Consider the following 21,135-nt stretch of genomic DNA (forward strand, 5'->3'; position numbering starts at 1 on the left):
CTCCTCCATGGAGTTATAGGGCTGAGGAGAGTTTACTCACTTCTTCCCCTCAGGTGCATCCGTATAAATTTTCCCTGAGAAGATTCTCATCATGCAGTTTCCTTACCCTTCTTTTCCCAGAGCTTCTTTATTTAGACTCCCCAAGAGCCCCCTGCCCTTACTTTATTGAAAATGCTGAATTAAGCCTTTTACAATACGTTCTCTTGGGAAATAGACCATAGGGCCTGAGGGCCCAAGTGTTTAACAAGGGCACCACCTCTGGGGAGCAATGGAAAGAGAGGGGGCACAGTGGAGCCAGAGTTCATAAAACCAGCCTCCAGAACTCATGGAGGGGTCAGTTTAGTGCTTTCTCTGGCAGCCAGAAACAGCAGCAGTGCAGCTTTCTGAAACTGGTGAGTCTCAAGCTGGACCAAGCAGGAAAACTGTGAGGAAGGAGATCATGAGAGGACAGAGAAATCCAGGAACCTAGTACATAAAGGAAAAGGAACTCTTTCAATAGGGCCTGGTGTACATGCTGACCCTGCTAAGATGCTTAGATCTGGTGTAAGGCTGAGTGGCAGGGAGTGACCTCATGCTGTTATTTCATTCAGGGATGAGGCTGATTCATTTTGTGTTCATAAATGTTTGCAAACTTCCGTAGACTCCAAGGCCCCCTCCCATACCATGGCTGGGTGACCAAGGCCCTGTGCCTGGCTGGGTGAGAATCTTCCTTTCTGTCCTCGTCTAAATTCATCTATGAGTCAAGGTGGTCACTCCATTTTCCAGTCTTGGCTTGAGTCTTCTCTTGTAATTTTGCTTATTCAAGACTTGCCCGACCTTTGTAGACTGTCAGTGTATCATCATCACAGACCATGTTTGGTCAATAGTACTTAGCACAAGGATCACCCCTTTGTAAATGTCAGTCCATCAGTACTGGGACTGGATACTGAATATCAGAACAATGTCCCAGATGCCCAACAAGTCCTCATTGCTCACATTAGGAGGCCTCAGTTTCACTGAGGAGAATACAGAAAGAGAGGAAAAATGGTCCCAGCTCTTATGGAATTTACTAAAACAGAGCCAAAAGTATATTGCTACCTGGGAGAAAATACCAGTGTTATAGGAGGTCTGAAAAGGACATTTTTCCCTGTATCACTAAAAGGTGCTTGGCGACATTCTGGACTCCAGTCTCTCTGCCTGCTCATCCTTTCTTACACTAAATCCTGTAGTTCTCCCCACACCTCAAATACATCCTTCTTCTCCACCTACATGGCCTGCATTCAGATCTTCATCACTTTTCCTTTGTACTGTTCAGGACTCTCTGAAAGCCTCCCTCCCTGCTGTGTGATTCCCTGTGTCCCATCTACAGCACATCACTTCCCTGTTTCAAGTTCTCTGGGCCTCCTTACAGTGTATGTGATAATGCCTGCCCTCAGGTGGACCTCACAGAGCTGCCCCTGCACACCTTAACCATGTCTTCTGACCCTCTGCTCTCCTGCTTGCTTCCCCCAAAGAACTTAGGATCTATCACCCCCTAGCACCTCACCACCAATCATACTAATCATCCACATTGATGTTTCTTCTCTTACCATTCCCTACACAGAGAGTCCTTCTTCTCCCCCAGGTGGATTTGCCTCATTTTTGTATCCTTTTCTGATGCTCTCAACTCCTTGTGTCTCTGGGCCTAACATGACTTCAGGAGATCATAGCCCCATTTTCTCTCCACAACACCTGAAGTTAAATATCATTTTTCCATTTCATAAATGAAGAATGTATGTATCATAGAGTTTAAATAGCTCATACAATGAGCATAAGAGCCAGACTTGGAATTCACTTGTCAGAGGCCAACTTTTCAACCATATCACTTGCTTCATTCTTCTCTTCCCACTGTTTGTACGATCAACTTTTTTAAAAAGTTTCCTTATTTATTTAGAGAGAGAGAGAGCAAAAAAGAGCATGAGCAGGGGAGGGACAGAGTGAGATGGAGAGAATCCCAAGCAGGCTCTGCACTGTCAGCACGGAGCCTAATATGGGGCTTGAACTGACAAACCACAAGATCATGATCTGAGCCAAAACCAAGAGTTGGACTCTCAACCAACTGAGCCACCCAGGCACCCCAGATCAACTTTATTAGAGCCACAACTATACTGTTTTATAAGTGCTCTTAAGTCAATTTTCCTCTATTACTTAAGCTCTCAGAAAATACCTGTATTGCTTAATCTATGTGGTACATTTGTATGCCTAACATTATAATCAGGTACCGACAAAGCACTGACTGATTTCTTGCTTATTAAATAGATCAAGTCACTGAGGATCCAGAACTTGAGGTTATTGGAAACCAGAAGTCCTTCCAAAAAAGTGGGTATGTTTTCTGTCTTATTATTTCTCTAATTCATAATGAAGGTCATCTTCCTGGTTACATATGTAAGTATATGAAAGAGCTAACCCCACCCCAGTTAGAACTCCTGAATCCTTGATTCGTCTTGCAGATCTACAATGGGTAGAAAGGTGTGTGTGTGCATGCGTGCATGCGTGCGCGTGTGTGTGTGTGTGTGTGTGTGTGTGTGTGTGTGTGTGTGTGTGTTTGTGTGTGAGAATAATCTGTATTTGGAAAATCTGGGATATTCAAAGTGAAAGTCCTTAGATCAAATCAATACCTTCATTATCTTCTCTAGCAATAGAGAAGATACTTCACTCTCATAGAAATGGGATAGGTAAGCAGGATCAGTAATCCCAACTATGCTAATTATTTGCTTCCTGAGCTCCCTCTCTCATCCTGCCGTGACTCCCCAACTCTTTTCTACTTGTTTGGCTATGACAGCCCTTACTGTCACCTTTCTTAGTACTTGGCCACTTAGCTCTTTGTTTAGTAGTGAGGGATAAAAGACAGTTGCCAACAAAAACAACAAACAACAACAACAAACAACAAGAATCAAAGCAGATGAGTTAATAGAACATAGATTCCACATGCTAGGATAATTGGATCTGAGACAATTATCACAGATAATTCTGCTTACCATGTAAAAAATTCCTACATAGTTTTATATGCCTAAAACTGACTTATTGGCTAGCTTCTATTTTCTACCTTTGGTGAACTTCAACTATTTTGAATACTTTTCCTAAAGACACGTAGCTCTGTTTCTCAAAGATGTCTTTTATATGACAGTTATGGTCTCATTAGCATCTTTTTTTAAAATTAATTTTTTATTTGAGTATAGTTGACATGGAATGTTACATTAACTTTAAGTGTACAACATAGTCATTCCACAAATTTAAAATCATGCAGTACTTACCACAAGTATAGTTACCATATCACTGGAAGCCTGTTATCTCCCACTCCCTTTCACCCATTTTTGCCCATCTCCCACCCTTTTCCCCATGCAGCAACCATTAGTTGTACTCTGTGTTTACAAAAAATATATTATTATATGTATTGTATGCATGTATATTGCATTTTACTTACAATGTGCATATTACATATTATGTATTTACATATGTATGTACAATATATGTTGTTCATTTGGGGCCATTGTTAAAACGGAACAGAAAGAACTCATTTTCAGGATGCCAACCCAAGAATATTGGCTGCCATATTTTTAATAGCAAGACTGATGATGCCTGTTAAGACACAAAGCAAGTGAAGAAAATGTTTGGCTTTCTAAAGACTAGGATACCTGGAAAGTAACACCATTTTGTACAAAACAGAACAAAAAGAACTTTCCACTGACCTCCAAAAGTATCCATGAACACAGATAATTTCCTCCTACTTTAGTGGGAAAAGCATTTCTCCTCTAGGCAACAGGATACTTTCTCTCACCCTGTAATAGAAAACAATGATGGGTATGACTGTTTTTTTGTTTTGTTTTGAGTATTCTGTAAGAGATCCAACATCATTTTTTTTATTCTGCTTTGTTTCATTACCAAACTACTTAACCCAAGGCATACAGATTTTTTTTTTAATTTTTTCAATGTTTATTAATTTTTAAAAGAGAGAGAGAGAGTGGGGGAAGGGCAAAGAGAGAGGGAGACACAGAATCTGAAGCAAGCACCAGGCTCTGAGCTATCAGCACAGAACCCTTTGCAGGGCTCAAACTCACAAGCTGTGAGATCATGACCTGAGCCAAAGTCACTGACTGAGCCAACTAGGCAGCCCAAGGCCTACAGTTTTGCCATGTGGATAATACTTATCCTTTTTATTTTCCAGTATAGACATTTTCTTCTGTGAATAGAGGAGTGGAAGAAGCTAGAATAAAAGTCTTTGTTTATGCTATTGAATTAACTCCCCCCATTCTCTCTAGAAACTTACTCTATCAAATATTTCCATTTTCTCTTAAATCTACAAAATCTACTTGAAAATTCTTATCAGTCTAAGTTTTAGATTTTAAGTCATTATTAGGTTTTCTTCAATTATTTTATATGCTAATACCTCTTTAACCTTATTTTTTAATGCAAATACATCTTCATTTGCATACTTGAATTTCCTACTGAATTCCAGGAATATTGTATTTTCAATGATAGCTTAAAAGCTCTACCTGTATATTTTGCAAATATCTCCTGCATAACAATTCAAATATAAATTCATATTCTTATTCTGAAAACTCTATCCATTTTTCCCATTCCCTTTTCTAATTTTGTAATAAAGATTTTATTTTTTCTGTCACTCAAGTTCAAAAACATAAAGTCATTGTGACTCAAGATTCAAGACCTTGTTTCATTCATCTTTCTTCAGTTTGTTACATATCAACTTGACCAATAGTGATCAGTAAGTACACATTTGGGCAATTTTTGAATAATGAATACTCTAATGTCTTTCTTTACTCATCCCCTGCATGTAATTCTTACTGATTCTGATTTTGAAATGTTTGTCCAATCCATTGTTTCTTGTCCATCCTGAAACAAGGAATGGCTCTTTGTATAAAGGAAAGATCACATCCAAGAGCAGGTAGGTGGTTAGTGCAATTTCAGCAATACAGGACAACTCAGAGGACTCTATTGACTCAAAGAATAGAGCAGAAAGTGGCCTCCAAAATGATCCATGATGCTCTTGGCCTAGTCTTTGTCAGAGTGAATCCTCCAAACCTGGACTCTCTCAGAGTGGGAAAAGAGTTAACAGTGCATCCATCAGTCAAGGCCCCATGATTAGAGTATCTCACCTTTGGATAGAATTCCTATGACAGGTTAGTTTATAGCCTGACTATATATCGAGGGATCCCAGAGTCCTTCTAGAATAGTGCAAGTCAAGGAACCCACATGAATGAGCTGAAAATAACACCACACTATTCAATGCTCCAGGCATAAAATGGCAGCTACTCTTAGTCCCAAACTCTGGATGTTGCTGCAGTCTCCAGGCCTCTCTCAACTACCTGCCCAGGCTAACAAGATACTTCTACTTTCTAAGTTTCAAAATGTGTTCCTCTTTTGGACTCCTTCAAAGACTTTTCTCTTTTATTTAAAAAACTGTCATAGCACTTATAATTTTTTAAACTTTTTGTTCACATTCCAATACACTTAACATATAGTGTTATATTAGTTTCAGATGTACAATATGGTGATTCAATAATTTCATACATCACCTGGTGCTCATCACCACACATGCACTCTTTAATCTCCATCACCTATTTAACCCAGAACTTACAATTTTTATATCCTCCTGGTGTACCCCTAATTACTGACTGTCTCTGTCACCAGAACATAAAATGCAGTCTCATCTAAAGGATCCAAACCAAAGAAAACACTCGAAACTTCCAAAGACAAACAATAGCAAATAATCCAGTGAGACAGTGATATATACTATGCCTTAGAATAAAATCTCCTTTGGGGCAGTAAGAAATTATTGCTGTTGGGTGCAGTCAAGAATGCTTTACCTCTAATTCAATTATTTCCTGAATAAAAGTAAGGAACCCTGACAAGCCCTGTCCATGTCTATAGAGGCTTCTCTAGGACCTCCACATAGTCAGTGAAATATAGTTATTCCTTGTAAACTCTGAGGGAAGGTAGGACTTAGTTAATTGTGCTTGTTGAAGCTATATAATGTGTGGAGGCTGGAAGCAGAAACTCCAGTCAGACTCTTGTCACCGTCCTGATCTCACCACTTAAACTATTTGCCAGTTTTGATTAAACCACTCTGCTCCTCTTTGCCTGTATCCTTTCATTATCTGTGAAATTAAGATAACAGTATTAATTACTCTCAAGATTTTTTGTAAAGGATGAAATAAGATAATAATTATAAAGCATTCGGCTTAGAGTTGGCACATAGCAAGTGTTCAGTTAAATGTCAGCAATGATTGATGATGATGATGATGATCATCATCAAAAGTTCATTGAGACAGGTTAAGTGTCCCAATGGAAACCTGAGTTTTACAACATCTAGAACACATAATTTTTGTTAATATAGTTTGTCCTACATTTGTAGGAACTCTGGATTTCCAGAGTGATCAGGACACTTTACATGGCCTCACCCAGCAACTACTCCACTGCTCCAGTCTCCGAATTCCTCCTCATCTGCTTCCCTAACTACCAGAGTTGGCAGCATTGGTTGTCTCTGCCCCTCAGCCTCCTTTTCCTCCTGGCCATGGGGGCCAATGCCACCCTCCTGCTCACTATCCAGCTGGAGGCCTCTCTGCACGAGCCCATGTACTACCTGCTCAGCCTCCTCTCCCTGCTGGACATCGTGCTCTGCCTGACTGTCATCCCCAAGGTCCTGGCCATCTTCTGGTTTGACCTCAGGTCCATCAGCTTCTCTGCCTGCTTCCTCCAGATGTTCATCATGAACAGTTTCTTGACCATGGAGTCTTGTACATTCATGGTCATGGCCTATGACCGCTATGTGGCCATTTGCCACCCACTACGATACCCATCCATAATCACCGACCATTTTGTGGTTAGAGCTACCATATTTGTTGTGGCCCGGAATGGCCTCTTTTCTCTTCCTGTTCCTGTCCTGTCTTCTCGACTCACATACTGTGCAGAGAACACCATCAAGAACTGCATCTGCACTAACCTGTCTGTGTCCAAACTCTCCTGTGATGACATCACCTTCAACCGGCTCTACCAGTTTGTGGCAGGCTGGACCCTCCTGGGCTCTGACCTCATCCTTATTGTTCTCTCCTACTCCTTCATCCTGAAAGCTGTGCTAAGGATCAAGGCTGAGGGTGCTGCGGCCAAAGCCCTGAGCACATGCGGTTCCCACTTCATCCTCATCCTCTTCTTCAGCACCGTCCTGCTGGTTCTGGTCATCACTAACCTGGCCAGGAAGAGAATTCCCCCAGATGTCCCCATCCTGCTCAACATCCTGCACCACCTCATCCCCCCAGCTCTGAACCCCATTGTTTATGGTGTGAGGACCAAAGAGATCAAGCAGGGAATCCAGAAGTTACTGAGGAGGTTGTAAGAGGTAAAAAGGATCAGATCCACCTTTGGAATTGCTAATAAAAGTCAGCAATTATTTTCATGTTGGAAGGGAAATTTCATTTTTCAATCCTGGAATGAGTTCTGATTCTCTTTTTTCTTGGTATATCAGACAGCAATGAAAACTTTCTTCTGTGAATCCTTTTTCCTGTTGCTTCAAAGGAAGTTTTCCTTGCCTGGATTCTGTGGTAACTTGGGAATTTTCCCTGACTACTCCTTATCTGAGGGTCTTGCCAAGCCTTAGCCAAGTGGAACTGGATTACAGTGGGAGTGTTTGGCAATTAAAGAAACAAACTTTATACTTAAAGAGATCTGCATATCCCCTAGATGCCTCTCCTGCCTTCTGTTTCAGACATGGCTTTTGTGTTGTGGGGGTTGATTGGGTGGAATTACATGTTACCCCAGGACTTTGGCTCTTGAGGTTGAAAGCTTTACTCTGGACATTCTTTTTCTAAAAAGGTGTTTGTTTGTTTTTTTACATTTATTTTATTTTTGAGAGGCAGAGAGAGACAGAGCACAAGTGGGGAAGGGGCAGAGAGAGAGGGAGACACAGAATCCGAAACAGGCTCCAGGCTCTGAGCTGTCATCACAGAGCCTGATGCAGGGCTCAAACTCACAAACCGTGAGATCGTGACCTGAGCCGAAGTTGGACACTCAACCGACTGAACCACCCAGGCACCCCATTACTCTGGACATTCTTGACACTATTATTTGGCACCTATGGAAGATATGCCATCTTCTGCCTTCTCAGATCCTCCCAGAACCTGTTAAGATTTCCCATCTGTGCAGCCTCTCTGGGTGGCTTTCCTTTTTCATTCTCTCTCTCTCTCTCTCTCTCTCTCTGTCTCTTTCTTTCTTTTCTTTCTTTCTCTTCCTTCTTTCCTTCCTTCCTACTAAGATTCTTTTTTAAGTTTTTTGTTTGTTTGTTTCTTTGCTTACGATGGAGATTGAGAATTTTTAGGGCTTTTGCAGTGAAGGGGGAGGAGTTGTACTGTTTGAAGTGTTATGTGTTCTTTTTTTCATTATCTTCATCTTCGTGACACTGTAATCCTCACATTATCCCATATACCTCCTATAAGGAACCTAGAAATTTCCATCACATTTCTGGCACAATCCCTTCCCAACTCTGTTCTGCCTATTAGGCCTCTATTCTGAGCTGTGGCTGGCATAACTATCAACAGTTTTCTAGGCATAGAAGCCTTAGGGTTTGACTTTCACAGATAAGTGCATTGAACTATTTTGGGATCCCCTCTTTAATGATGTCATGCATTAGTCCAATGTTTCCAAGGAATATTTTATAGTAGCAACCTGAGACTTCTCTTTTGAGACTTTGAAGTCCATAATTTTTCCAAACATCATTTGAATAACATTCTCAATTGGACTATCCTACTATCTTTTGTGTTGAAATGTATCTTTGGTAATAATTTATATTGAAATTTAATATTTCTACAGTATTTTCTTTATGTATCATTTTGTCTTCTATTTTTCCAGTTTTGTTGAGATATAATTGACATATAACATTGTATTAGTTTAAGGTATACATCATGATGATTTTATATAGATGTATTGCAAACTGATTACCACAATATGTTTAGTTTATATCCATCAACTCAGATAGTTACAACTCTTGTGACAAGAACCTTTTTTTTTTTAGGATGTCTTTTTTTTTGGGGGGGGCGGCACTGGACATCTGGTTCTTGTCTATATTTGGGAGGTGCATTTCTGCATGCACTTTTGAAATGTTAGGTTTTGAAAGAGCCTTCTTTGAGGTCTATTATATCACATTTCATAGCATTGGTCTCATCAAAATATCAAGATATTGAGTTAGCTGAGCTCTGTCTTTTGCTTTCATACTTTCCAATCTGTCATTTCCATGTGTCTACCTAATGTGCCAGACACTTTATTTTACCTATACATTTGCCCTGAGGAGTTTTCCTGTTGGTCCTAGATGAAGAAACTAAAGCTCACAGAGTCAAATGATTCCAAAGATTACAGCAATTGAGCCAAGATAAATCTATGTCACTTGGGTTCCTGAAACCTGACCTCTTTCCACACTACTGATCCCAACTTTGGCTGTGTAATAGCATAACCTAGTGAGTTACATAAAACTCCTGAGTTACATCCCAATTTTCTCATATCCCCAGCCCAAGCTTGGTATCTGACACTTAGTAGGCATATTGTAAATATTAATTTGATGCCCAGCATTTTGTGGCAGATAGAAAGCAATCTATAATACATTTGAGTCATAGAATGATCATACATTTATAAAGAAGCATCAGTATAGCTGTTGAGAAGAGATGTGTCCTTATTTAGTGTATTACCACATTTAAAAATCATTTTACTAATTTTATATATTTGCTTTATTTAAAAATTTTTAACTTAAAATTTGACCACCTTTACCCATTTCCACGAGCCCTCCACCCTCCACTTCTGGCAACAACCAATCTGTTTTCTGTATTTATGAGTTGTTGTGTTTTTTTTCTATTCCACATATCAATGAGATCATACAGTATTTGTGTTTCTCTGATATAGATATGTAGAGAGATAGATTCAGCCTCAGATGAGACTGGAGCCCTGGCCAACAATTGATTGCCTTCTGTGGAGACTTCTGAAGCAGAAAACCAAACTAAACCATGCCTCAAGTTCTGACCTATAGAGCTAAGCTTACAATTAAAAAAATTAAAAAAACAGCAAATCAGAAAAATTAAGCCCTAAAAAGATAGAAGACAAGAAATAGTACAAATATAAGCAAAAAACAATAAAACAAAGAATATAGATAATAGAAAATATCAACAAGGCTGAAGTTATATTTAGAAAAATGACGAGATAAACTTTTAGAAAAATAAAAAACACAAATTTAAATTATCTAGTATTTAAAAACAACATTGAAAGTTACAGATATTTTAAAATATAATAAGACTACACTATGAACCACTATGATAATTAATTTGACAAGGACACAGTATAAAAATTCCTTGATAAATACAACTTTCCCCCCAAAATCTGCATTATTCTATATCTGTTAAAGATGATGAAATCATAATTAAAAGAGAAAAGCCTGGGCCTAGTTACCTTCGTGGTAAAGTCTTCTAAAGAGTGAAAGAAGAAATAACATAAATGCTTTCAGAAAACAGAAAAAGAGGGAATACTTTCCAGTATATTTTTTTGAAGTTATCATAAACCTGGCATAAACACTGACAGGGATTACATACAAGAAAATTACAAGCCAACATCTCTCATTAACTTAGATATACAAATTCTAAACAAAATATTTGAAATTGAGCCCAAGAAAACCAAAAATATATTATGAATAAGTGAGGTCTATTATGGGAATCAGAAGTTGCTTTAAACATTGAAAATTGATCTATATCTAATTCACCTCATTAACCTTAATAATGGAGGGAAAATAAAAATTTCTCAACAGATCTAGGAAAATTATGCAAAAAAAAATTCACCATGAGCTGGTAGTAAAAATAATCTCATAAATGTAAGAATATAAGGGAATTGCTTTATCTGTTAAAGGTTATCTTCCTCAAATCTACAGTGAATATCAATCATATGCAGTGGTGAATTAGTAAATGCTTGGAAAAAATGTATAAAGATTGTAAAGAAGTAAATAAGTCATTATTTGCAAATAACTTTCATTCTGTGGATAGAAAAATTGACAAGTATCAATAAATAGAATATTTGAATTTATAAGTAAATTTAGTAAGATCGCTGCATAGACCTTCAATACACAAAAATCAATTGCATTTCCAAACTCTAGAAAAAAATAGAAAATGAAATTCATAAGTCAATACCATTTACAATTGCATCAAAAAATCAAATACCTAGGAATAAAGATGTCCCAAGTTGTTTGCATTGAAACTAGAATACGTTGGTGAGAAAAAAATAAAGAAAACTTAAATAAATCGAGATATATTATGTATGTGGATTAGAAGTTTCAGTGATGCAATGGTGTTAATTTTCTCCAAATTGATATATAGATTTAATGAAATTCCAATAAAAATTTCAACAGATATTTTTGCATAAACTGGCAAGCTGATTTTCAAATGCACAAGGTAACACAAAGAATCTCACAAATAAGACTTATATGACTACACACTTCAAGAATTTTTATGAAACTGCCTAATTAAGATAGTGTGATATTTGTAAATAAACCAATTGATCAGAATGGGTAGTACAAGAAAAAACACATGATTATATTGTGATCTGATTTATGACAAATATGATATTGCAAGGAATTTCCTTTTCAATATATGGTGTTGGAGCAATAGATATCTGGATGCTACTGATTTTGATTCTGAAGGCCATTTCCCTAGTTTTTGCATTCCACCCAGGGTGATGGTTAATTTTATATGTCAATTTGATTGGGCTATCAGGTGTTTGGTTAAACATTATTTCTTTGTGTATCTGAGTGTGTTTCTGAAAGATGTTAGCATTTGGGGTGCCTGGGTGACTCAGTTGGTTGAGTGTCCTACTCTTAATTTTAGCTTGGGTCATGGTCTCACAGTTTGTGGGATCTAGAGCCTCCATGGAATTCTCTCTTCCTCTCTCTATCTACCCCTCTCCTGCATCTCTCTGTCTCTGTCTCTGGCTCTTTCAAAATAAATAAATAGATAAACATTAAAATAAAATGAAAGCAGTTAGCATTTGATTTGGAAGATTGAGTAAAGCAGATTGTTTTCCCCAATGTGGGTGGACCTCATTCAATCCATTGAGAACTTGAATAGAACAAAAAGGTAAAGGGAGACCTCTCTCTCTCCCTCCCTCCCTCCCCCTCCCTGCCTGTCTGCCTGAGCTGGACATCAGTCTTCTCCTACTCTTAGACTGGGACTTATACCATCAGAGGTCTTGATTCTCTGGCCTTTAGAGTTGGACCTGAAATTTACCACTGGCCTTCTGCATACTATTAATATGATCATTGGGCTAGAACTCATCATAGATATTTAAGACATCACATGATAGTAAACTGCCTAACTAGCAACCTCTGCCTCATTGTTATTATCATAGTTTGTGGCACAAATGCGGAGATCAAATCTGCACAAATAACCTGTGAATAAAGGGGAATACTCTGAAGTATTCATTAGAAAGAGTGCTGGGTGAGGAATTCAGTAGTCTTTGACTTTAGTTTCTTTTCTGGCACTGATTGCTATGACCTAATTCTGTCTCTTGATTTTTCTGAATTTTATTTCCTGTTAAATGGTAAATGGCTTCTATTTCTGATATCCCAGAGTCTACTGCAGAGACTTGTAAAAATGGTGAAATGATTTATAAAATAAGTCAGAACTCCTTATTGCATTTTGACCACTATGTGTAGCTCTCATGAAGTGACCTCACCCCGTGTCATCTTGGGCAGCATAAAGCCCACAAACAATGTGAAACCATGACTGGACTACTGAACCAAACTAACCCCAAGGAAAGAGTCAGCTTTAGCTTGGCAATGCAGGGACTCCTTTTTCTCATCCTCCAAGCTCTTGGGAGCCCCAGGGAACAAATGCAACTGGGAAGTATAAAAGTATCACTAAAATTCTTACTCACTATAAATATTACTCCACAAACCCTAGAGGTTGTAGCATCCAAACAGTGACCATTTTGGAGATGGCAGAGCTACTAAAACTCTGGTGAGTTGGCTCCCCATGGTATAATGGAGTTTCTATAATGGTAGAAACTAAGAGCAGAGAAATAAAGGACAGAAGAAGAGATCGTGGAAAGAGTAAGATGACTTAGAAGCATTTATGACAAAGTCCTTGAAAGAAGGAAAAGGGATAAAGGAAATTATTCTCAATGGATGTTTAAAATAGGAGAGAGAGGCGCCTGGGTGGCTCAGTCGGCTGAGCGTCTGACTTTGGCTCAGATCATGATCTCACAGCTCTGAGTTTGGGTGCCATGTCAGGCTCTGTGCTGACGGTTCAGAGCCCAGAGCCCAGAGCCTGCTTCAGATTCTGTGTCTCCCTCTCTCTCTGCCCTTCCCCCACTCGTGCCATGTCTCTGTCTCTCAAAAATAAATAAACATTAAAATTTTTTTAAAAATAAAATAAAATAGGAGAGAATGGCATAGAGCATCCCAACTGTTATGAAAACCTAGGATGTGTCCATCTGTTTTACCCTACACCCAACGACTAAGGATAAGGTAACTCTTATTTTCTTTATTCTCACCCCACCCTCCCTCTCACACACACTCCAGAGTGGAATTGCCAACCATAATCCTATGTTTTTCATCATCACTTGGTGAACCATAAAATATTGGTACACCACCTCCAGAAAAACTATAAGTTAGGATATCTATTGCTAATTCTTGTTTTTATAGTTTTTCCTCTTCATTCTTCCATCCATATATACAACGCAGACGACATGTATCAAACACACTACTCCCAAATGTATATAATCAGCTATGTCCTTTTTCTGAGCTTCAGGCATATATATCTAATTGTCTTTTTGACAAGTCTACTGGATATTTATTTCCTTTGGTAAATATCTAAGAATTAAGGTGCTGAATAATAGTGAAAATGTATTTTTAACTTCATAAGAAACAGGCCAAGTGTTTTCTAAAGTCGTTGTACATTTCACATACTTATTAGCAATGAATGAGAGTTTCTGTTATTTCACATCCTCTTCAACCAAAGATAATGTGAATCGTTTTTACTTTAGCCATTCCAGGAGTGTCAAATGGAATCACTTTGGATATTAATTTTCATTTCCCTAGTAACTAATGATGTTTTATTTGCTATTGAACATTTGTTGTCTTATATTAAACGTTTTCCCTATTAGGTTTTTTCCTTTTTAAATTGATGTGTTTCTATTCTTATTGTTGATTTTTAATTCTACTTAATTTTATTTCCATAATTATTATTATCTAGAGTCATTTAATTATTTTTACATGCTTATTGTTTTCCTTGCTAACTTAGAATATAAGCATTACAAAAATAGAACTGTTTCTTTATCATCAGCATATATACCATAGCTATTCCTACCTCTAATAACAACAGCTACAAAGTAAATAAGTATTAAGTAAATAAATACTTGAAACATTTATGTCTCAAAAGCACGTAGAGTACCCAAGGCATCCAGTCTTTCTATTATAATAACTTTGTGTTCTCCTAAGAATTAAAATTTTAGCTCCCTAATTTCATGGATTTCTTATCATCACAACTTAAGGATATGCAGTAAATTCTTTTAAATTATTTTAATATTGAATTATAATTTAATTGCTTATTTGATGTTTGAAAAAATGTTTTCAATGTTTATTTATTTTGGAGACAGAGAGAGGGAGACACAGTGCAAGTGGGGGAGGGGCAAAGAGAGAGGGAGGCAAAGAATTTGAGGCAGGCTCCAGGGTCCAGGTTCCAAGCTCTCAGCACAGCACAATGTGGGGCTCAAACCCATGAGACATGAGATCATGACCTGAGCAGAAGTCAGATGCTCAACCAACTGAGCCACCCAGGTACACCCAAAACAATATTTTCAATTTTGTTCACTCTACACTTTCCAAACATGTTTATCCCCCACCACCCCTAACCCTCAATTTTGGTATCATTCATTAACAATTGCTACTATTTAAAAGCTTTCCTGCTGCACTGTAGATTTTCATTTCTGAGGCTTTGCTAAATGTCACTTAGGTAGAAAGTGAGTAATCCAAATAGAAATGAGTGACAGAGTGACATCAGTAAGACTAATTTCTATGTAGCTTACAAGAAAATGCATGCAAAAACTCCATTCATCACCAAGTGCATGGTCCAAAGCTATAACATGAGGGGCATGCTTAGAAACAGCAGGGTGTACTGACAGCCTTCCCAAAAAGGCAAAATTGGTTAGGTATTTATTCAATCTTTAGAGCTTTTTATAAACTTAATTTGTACAAAGTCATTAACACTGCAAAGCTTAGAAGGAGTAGTTCTGCCATTCTGTGCCCAATGCTGTGTTGAGCACTGGATATTGGTCATAATAGCTGAGATCATTGTCTGTGAAGCATTAGCATGCTTCAAGCCAATTGAAAAGGACCAACTTGTCTCTCATTTCAAAATTCTAGGCTTACTGAAATCTGGCTCTTTGTGTACAGTCACCATTTTTGCTAGATGAATATTTTCATCAGTGGCAATTCTGATGCTCCCTAATCATTTGTATGAAAGTAAGATTTTTAACAATTTCATCTCAGAAAACAACTAAACAAGACGAATCCATATAAGCACACCTGCACTAAAGGGAGTGCTTATTTAACCACAGTAAGTATACTCTCAATATCTAGGTATGGGCTAATATATGATCTATTGTTCTCTTTCCTGTGTTTATATGATTACATATAAATCATAAATTTATATGATTGCCCAACTGTGGGACATTCTTTTGTTATTTTTGTAGCTAGGCGCAATTAAGAAACACTCAAGCCTTGCTTTCCTGAATATTGTTACACCCCATTTAGCTGTCTTTAGATATCTCTGTTTTGATCATAGCATTTATTGTATTATTTAACTCTCGTATGACAACATTATTCCCCCTTTCAAATCTTATGCTTTGATAAGAAAAACACCTCTGGAAGAGATTTCTTAAATTTAACTTTGGGTTTATTTCATACTAAAAGTAATAAAATAAGAGCAACTACCAGTGTTTATAGATGACAAATAAACACTGAGAAAAGGAAGTGAAATAAACCAATTTGCCTTGGGTAATCATGAATAATCATCTAAATGTTTTAAATCTCAGGTGTGATTAGATGTTATTTCAACATACAAAACAAAGCATTTAAGCCCATAAAAATTAGATCACGTTTTTTTAAGTTTATTTATTTATTTTAAGAAAGAGAGAGAGGATGAATGAATGAATGGGAGAGGAGCAGAGACAGAGGGAGAGAGAATCCCAAGCAGGCTCCGCAATGGAGCCAGATGTGGGGCTCAAACTCATGAACCACGAGATCATGACTTGAGCCAAAATCAATAGTCAACACCTAACAGACTGAGCCACCCAGGCACCCCAATTAGACCACCTTTGAAATAAACTGATTTTAGGAGTATGTATGTCAATGAGAAGTAAACTCCTTCTTCTGATGTAGCAACCTAAGGAAATCTACTGAGAAACAAATTCGCACCTATGGTGGAGGGAAAGTAGGAAAAGTACTATAAGAAGTTTGACGCTGCTGTTATCTTGTGTTCTGCTTATTTAGATGACACTTTGGGACTGAGTCTGACTTCTCTGACTTTCATTAAACAAATAATTGAACTGCTGGGGGTGAAGAATATCAGCTAAGACATACTCTAAGAGGAGACACAACCATAATTGTCTTGTAATGACATCCACTCCAAGGAAGAACACTCAGACATTGAGGTCAAAGGGGGGATTTGGATGACATGAATGATGTGGATAGTTGACATTGCCACACTCTCCTTTTACTGAGTAGGCACAATAAAACAGGCTCTTTTAAAACCCCGGTGTTGAATTCTTATTCAGATCTCAGCTTGTAATAGTAGCTTAGAAAGGAAAGGAATATAGCAGATATGCTACACAGAATAATGCCCACAGTAAAATATGCCCATGCCTTAGTCCCACAGACAATATTTAACCTGCTGTATTATTTTGTTTGATTTAGTCAATATTATACAATATATTTTAACACAGTTATACAGGCAGGTGCACAAATAGAGAAAATACATGAATCCCCATATAATGTATTTATGAGATTATTTTTCCTGAAGACGTTTGATTTGTCATCTTTGAGAATGGCTCTTGTCTCTACCTCTTTCTTCTTTAGTTACCTGAGGGGGCTTTGAAGATACACACATTCATTTACTATTGTGATATTCTCCCCAGTATGACTCTCCAGAGATTAAATATTATGAACATGGGGAAAAAACATGATAGTCTTAATCACTACATGAATCCTATGGTTTCTACAGGCACATGCATAGATTTTTGGTACTTTATAAACTCACTGAAGCCCTAAAACTGAGTTTCAACAATAGTGGGAACTTAACTGATATTCTGCCTATTGAGAATTGCTACTTGATTCAATACAAACTTCATATCTATTTATTTCAGGACTGACGTCAACACCTACTCTCATAAACTAAAGCAAAAAAGAATCACTCCCATTATGTTCTCTATCTCACTGAATAGCAGCAATATTTGCTCATTTGCCTAACACAGAATTCTGGAAGTTAAACGTGACTTATTGCTTTCTTTCATCCCCCAAATCACATCAAATACTGTTCTCTGTCAATTTGCTATATACTCCTTCACCTCTCCATCTCCATTATCATTTATTTAGATCAGGTTAGCATCATCGTTCACCCTACTTGCATCAAACTCCAACTGCCCCTGCAACCCATTCTCCATTGTAACATTACAGAAGTTCCTCTAAAATGTAAGCACATCATTTTACATCATTACAATGATGTAATTTTACATCATTCTTAAGACTACTTGCAGAGTATCAAGTTTGGGATGTATCTTGGACAGAAAAACAAGATGTCCAGAATCTGGTGAGTTCTGTATTTGGGAGCTTTTAAAATCATTTATCACTTTTCACTCCAGGTTCTTCTACTAAGGATTAAGGTGGAGAATTAATTCCATGTCTCTGCATGGCCTGAAAGAATGACATGAATGAGATCGGAGTCGTGACACAATGTGAAAAAACTTACCAGCAAATATGAAGATGGCCTATCATAATACTACTCAATCCCATCCTTCTTCCTTTGTCCTGCTGGGGATTCCAGGCCTGGAAATTTTTTACATCTGGATTGGTTTCCCCTTTTGTATTGTATATCTGATTGCACTCCTGGGGAATGTTATAATCCTCTTTATAATTCAGACTGAGCCTAGTCTCCATGTTTTACTTCCTAGCAATGTTGGCCTTCACTGACCTAAGCCTGTCCTCTGCCACTATTCCCAAGATGCTGGGCATCTTTTGGTTCAATTTCAGGGAAATTCTTTTTGGTGCCTGCCTTGCATAGATGTTTATGACTCATCTATGCACTGGCCTCAAGTCTGGGATACTGACAGTCATGGCCACAGATCGTTATGTTGCCACCTGCAATCTCCTGAGATATACTATGACTCTCAAAAACAAGGTGGTGACCATTCTAGGTATAGTCATGATCATGAGATCTTTAATCTTTGTTATTCCTTTTGTTTTCCTCATCTTACTATTGTCATTCTGTGGTGCCCATATCATCACCCACACTGACTGTGAGCACATGGGCATTGACCGTCTTTCCTGTACCAGTATCAGGACCAATAATTTACTTGGTATGGTTGCTTTTTCTATGGGATTAATTGACCTTATTGTAATTGGTTTTTTGTACATGAAAATACTCTATACAGTCTTTTGTTTACCATCGTGGAATGCCCTATTCAAAGCTCTCAACACCTGTGGCTCCCACATCTGTGTCATGCTCCTCTTCTACATCCCAGCATTTTTCCCTTTCTGACCCACCGCTTTGGTCATAGCATCCTTGAATATATTCATATATTTCTTGCCAATCTACATATGGTTGTACCACCTGCACTCAACCCTGTTATCTATGGGGTCAGGAAAAAGCAGATTCAGGAGCAAGTCTTAAGAATTCTTAACCCTAAATATGTTTGATCCTCAACTTCTCAAGTCTTGATGAAATATATGATATACATAAATATATATACATGTTTTGTGTGTGTGTGTATAGTATACGTGTGTGTGTGTGTGTGTGTGTGTGTGTGTGTGTGTGTGTGTAATGATTGGATTCAGCTAGAAGGAAAAACCAAGGCCCAGTGCAGAGCTTATATTCTAAACAGTATCAAGTACTATTGTATTATACCTGTGCTTTAACCCCTATGGACTTTCTAAACCAACTTGACAAAATCATCTCCACTGACATCACTAATTATGTTCTTGCCCTCACCACATGTCATGACCACTGTTCCACTATATGGCTATATTGTATGTATGTTATTCAACCTTACTCTTCACAACTGACTAAACTTGCCAAAGGCTGCCATAAGTTGGCATGAATTAATAGGAATATCTCTGTTATTGAGAAAGACAGATACCATATGGTTTCACTCTTATGTGGATCCTGAGAAACGTAACAGAAACCCATGGGGGAGGGGAAGAAAAAAAAAAAAGAGGTTAGAGTGGGAGAGAGCCAAAGCATAAGAGACTGTTAAAAACTGAGAACAAACTGAGGGTTGATGGGGGGGTGGGAGGGAGGGCAGGGTGGGTGATGGGTATTGAGGAGGGCACCTTTTGGGATGAGCACTGGGTGTTGTATGGAAACCAATTTGACAGTAAATTTCATATATTAAAAAAGAAAAAAGAAAAAAGAAAAAAAGAAAAAAAAGGAATATCTCTGTTATTAAATTTCTATAAGATGATTCTGGATTCTGAAATCTAACAGAATTAATCAGTTCACAAAAAGAAGTTCTGTGAAACTTTCTAAAAGAAAACAGCTAGACTTTATCTTATTTTTCCTTCTCTTACCCTATGTTCATCTGTTTTGTTTCTTATTCCACATATGAGTGAAATCATGTATTTGTCTTTCTCTAATTGACTTATTTCACTAAGCATAATATATCCTAGTTCTGTCCACATTGTTTCAAGTAGCAAGATTTCACTCTTTTTGATCACCAAGTAATATTCCATTGTGTATGTATATATATGTATGGAATATTATACACACACACACACACACACACACACACACACACACACACCACCTATTCTTTATCCATTCATCCGTCAATGGACATTGGGCTCTTTCTTAATTTGGCTATTGTTGACAATTCTGCTATAAAATTTGGGGTGCAAGTGCCTCTTTGAATCAGCATTTTTGTATCCTTTGGATAAATACCTAGTAGTGCAATTGCTGGGACATAGGGTAGTTTTATTTTTAATTTTTTTTAAGAACTTCCATGATGTTTTTCAGAGTGGCTGCACCAGTTTGCATTCCCACCAACAATGCAAGAGGGTTCCCATTTCTTTGCATCCTTGCCAACATCTCTTGTTGCCTGAGTTGTTCATTTTAGTCATTCTGACAGGTGTAAGGTGGTTATCTCATTGTGGTTTTGGTATGTATTTCTCTGATGATTAGCAAAGTTGAGCATCTTTTCATGTGTCTGTTAGCCATCTGGATGTCTTCTTTCGAAAAGTGTCTGTTCATGTCTTCTGCCCATTTCTTAACTAGATTTTTGTTTTTTGGGTGTTGAGTTAGATAAATTCCATATAGATTTTTAATACTAACCTTTTATCAGATATGTTGTTTGAGAATATCTTCTCCCATTCCAGATGCTGATTTTAGTTTTGTTGATTGTTTCCTTAATGTACAGAAACAATTTATCTTGATGCAGTCCCAATAGTTCATGTTTGCTTTTGTTTCCCTTGGCCTCAGTGATGTGTCTAGTAAGAAGTTGCTCCAGCTGAGGTCCAAGAGGTTGCTGACTGTTTTATCCTGTAGGATTCTGATGGTTTCCTATCTCACATTTAGGTCTTTGATCCATTTTGAATTTATTTTTGTGTATGGTGTCAGAAAAGGGTAGAGTTTCATTCTTCTACATGTCACCATCCAGTTTCCCAACACCATTTGTTGAAGAGATTGTCTTTTTTCCATTGGATATCCTTTCCTACTTTGTTGAAGAGGAGTTGACCATATAATTGTAGGTCCATTTCTGGGTTTTCTATTCTGTTCTATTGATCTATGTGTCTGTTTTTTGTGCCAGTACCATGCTATTTTGATAACTACAGCTTTGTAATACAGCTTGAAATATGGAATCATGATGCCTCCA

General features: G+C 37.7%; 1 protein-coding gene and 1 pseudogene across 1 annotated transcript; both read left to right on the forward strand.

Moving 5' to 3' along the window:
- The first annotated feature begins 6,412 nt into the window (after positions 1–6,412).
- Positions 6,413–7,369, forward strand: LOC131487374 (olfactory receptor 56A4). The gene has a single exon (XM_058688023.1). It carries the CDS (start codon positions 6,428–6,430, stop codon positions 7,367–7,369), a length of 942 nt encoding a protein of 313 aa, XP_058544006.1. The 5' UTR covers positions 6,413–6,427.
- Positions 7,370–17,970: 10,601 nt separating this feature from the next.
- LOC131486605 (olfactory receptor 52E5-like) lies at positions 17,971–18,964 on the forward strand (annotated as a pseudogene).
- The last annotated feature ends 2,171 nt before the right edge of the window (positions 18,965–21,135 follow it).

The sequence above is a fragment of the Neofelis nebulosa genome, chromosome 10, assembly GCF_028018385.1.
Source record: "Neofelis nebulosa isolate mNeoNeb1 chromosome 10, mNeoNeb1.pri, whole genome shotgun sequence".
Taxonomy (NCBI): Eukaryota; Metazoa; Chordata; class Mammalia; order Carnivora; family Felidae; genus Neofelis; species Neofelis nebulosa.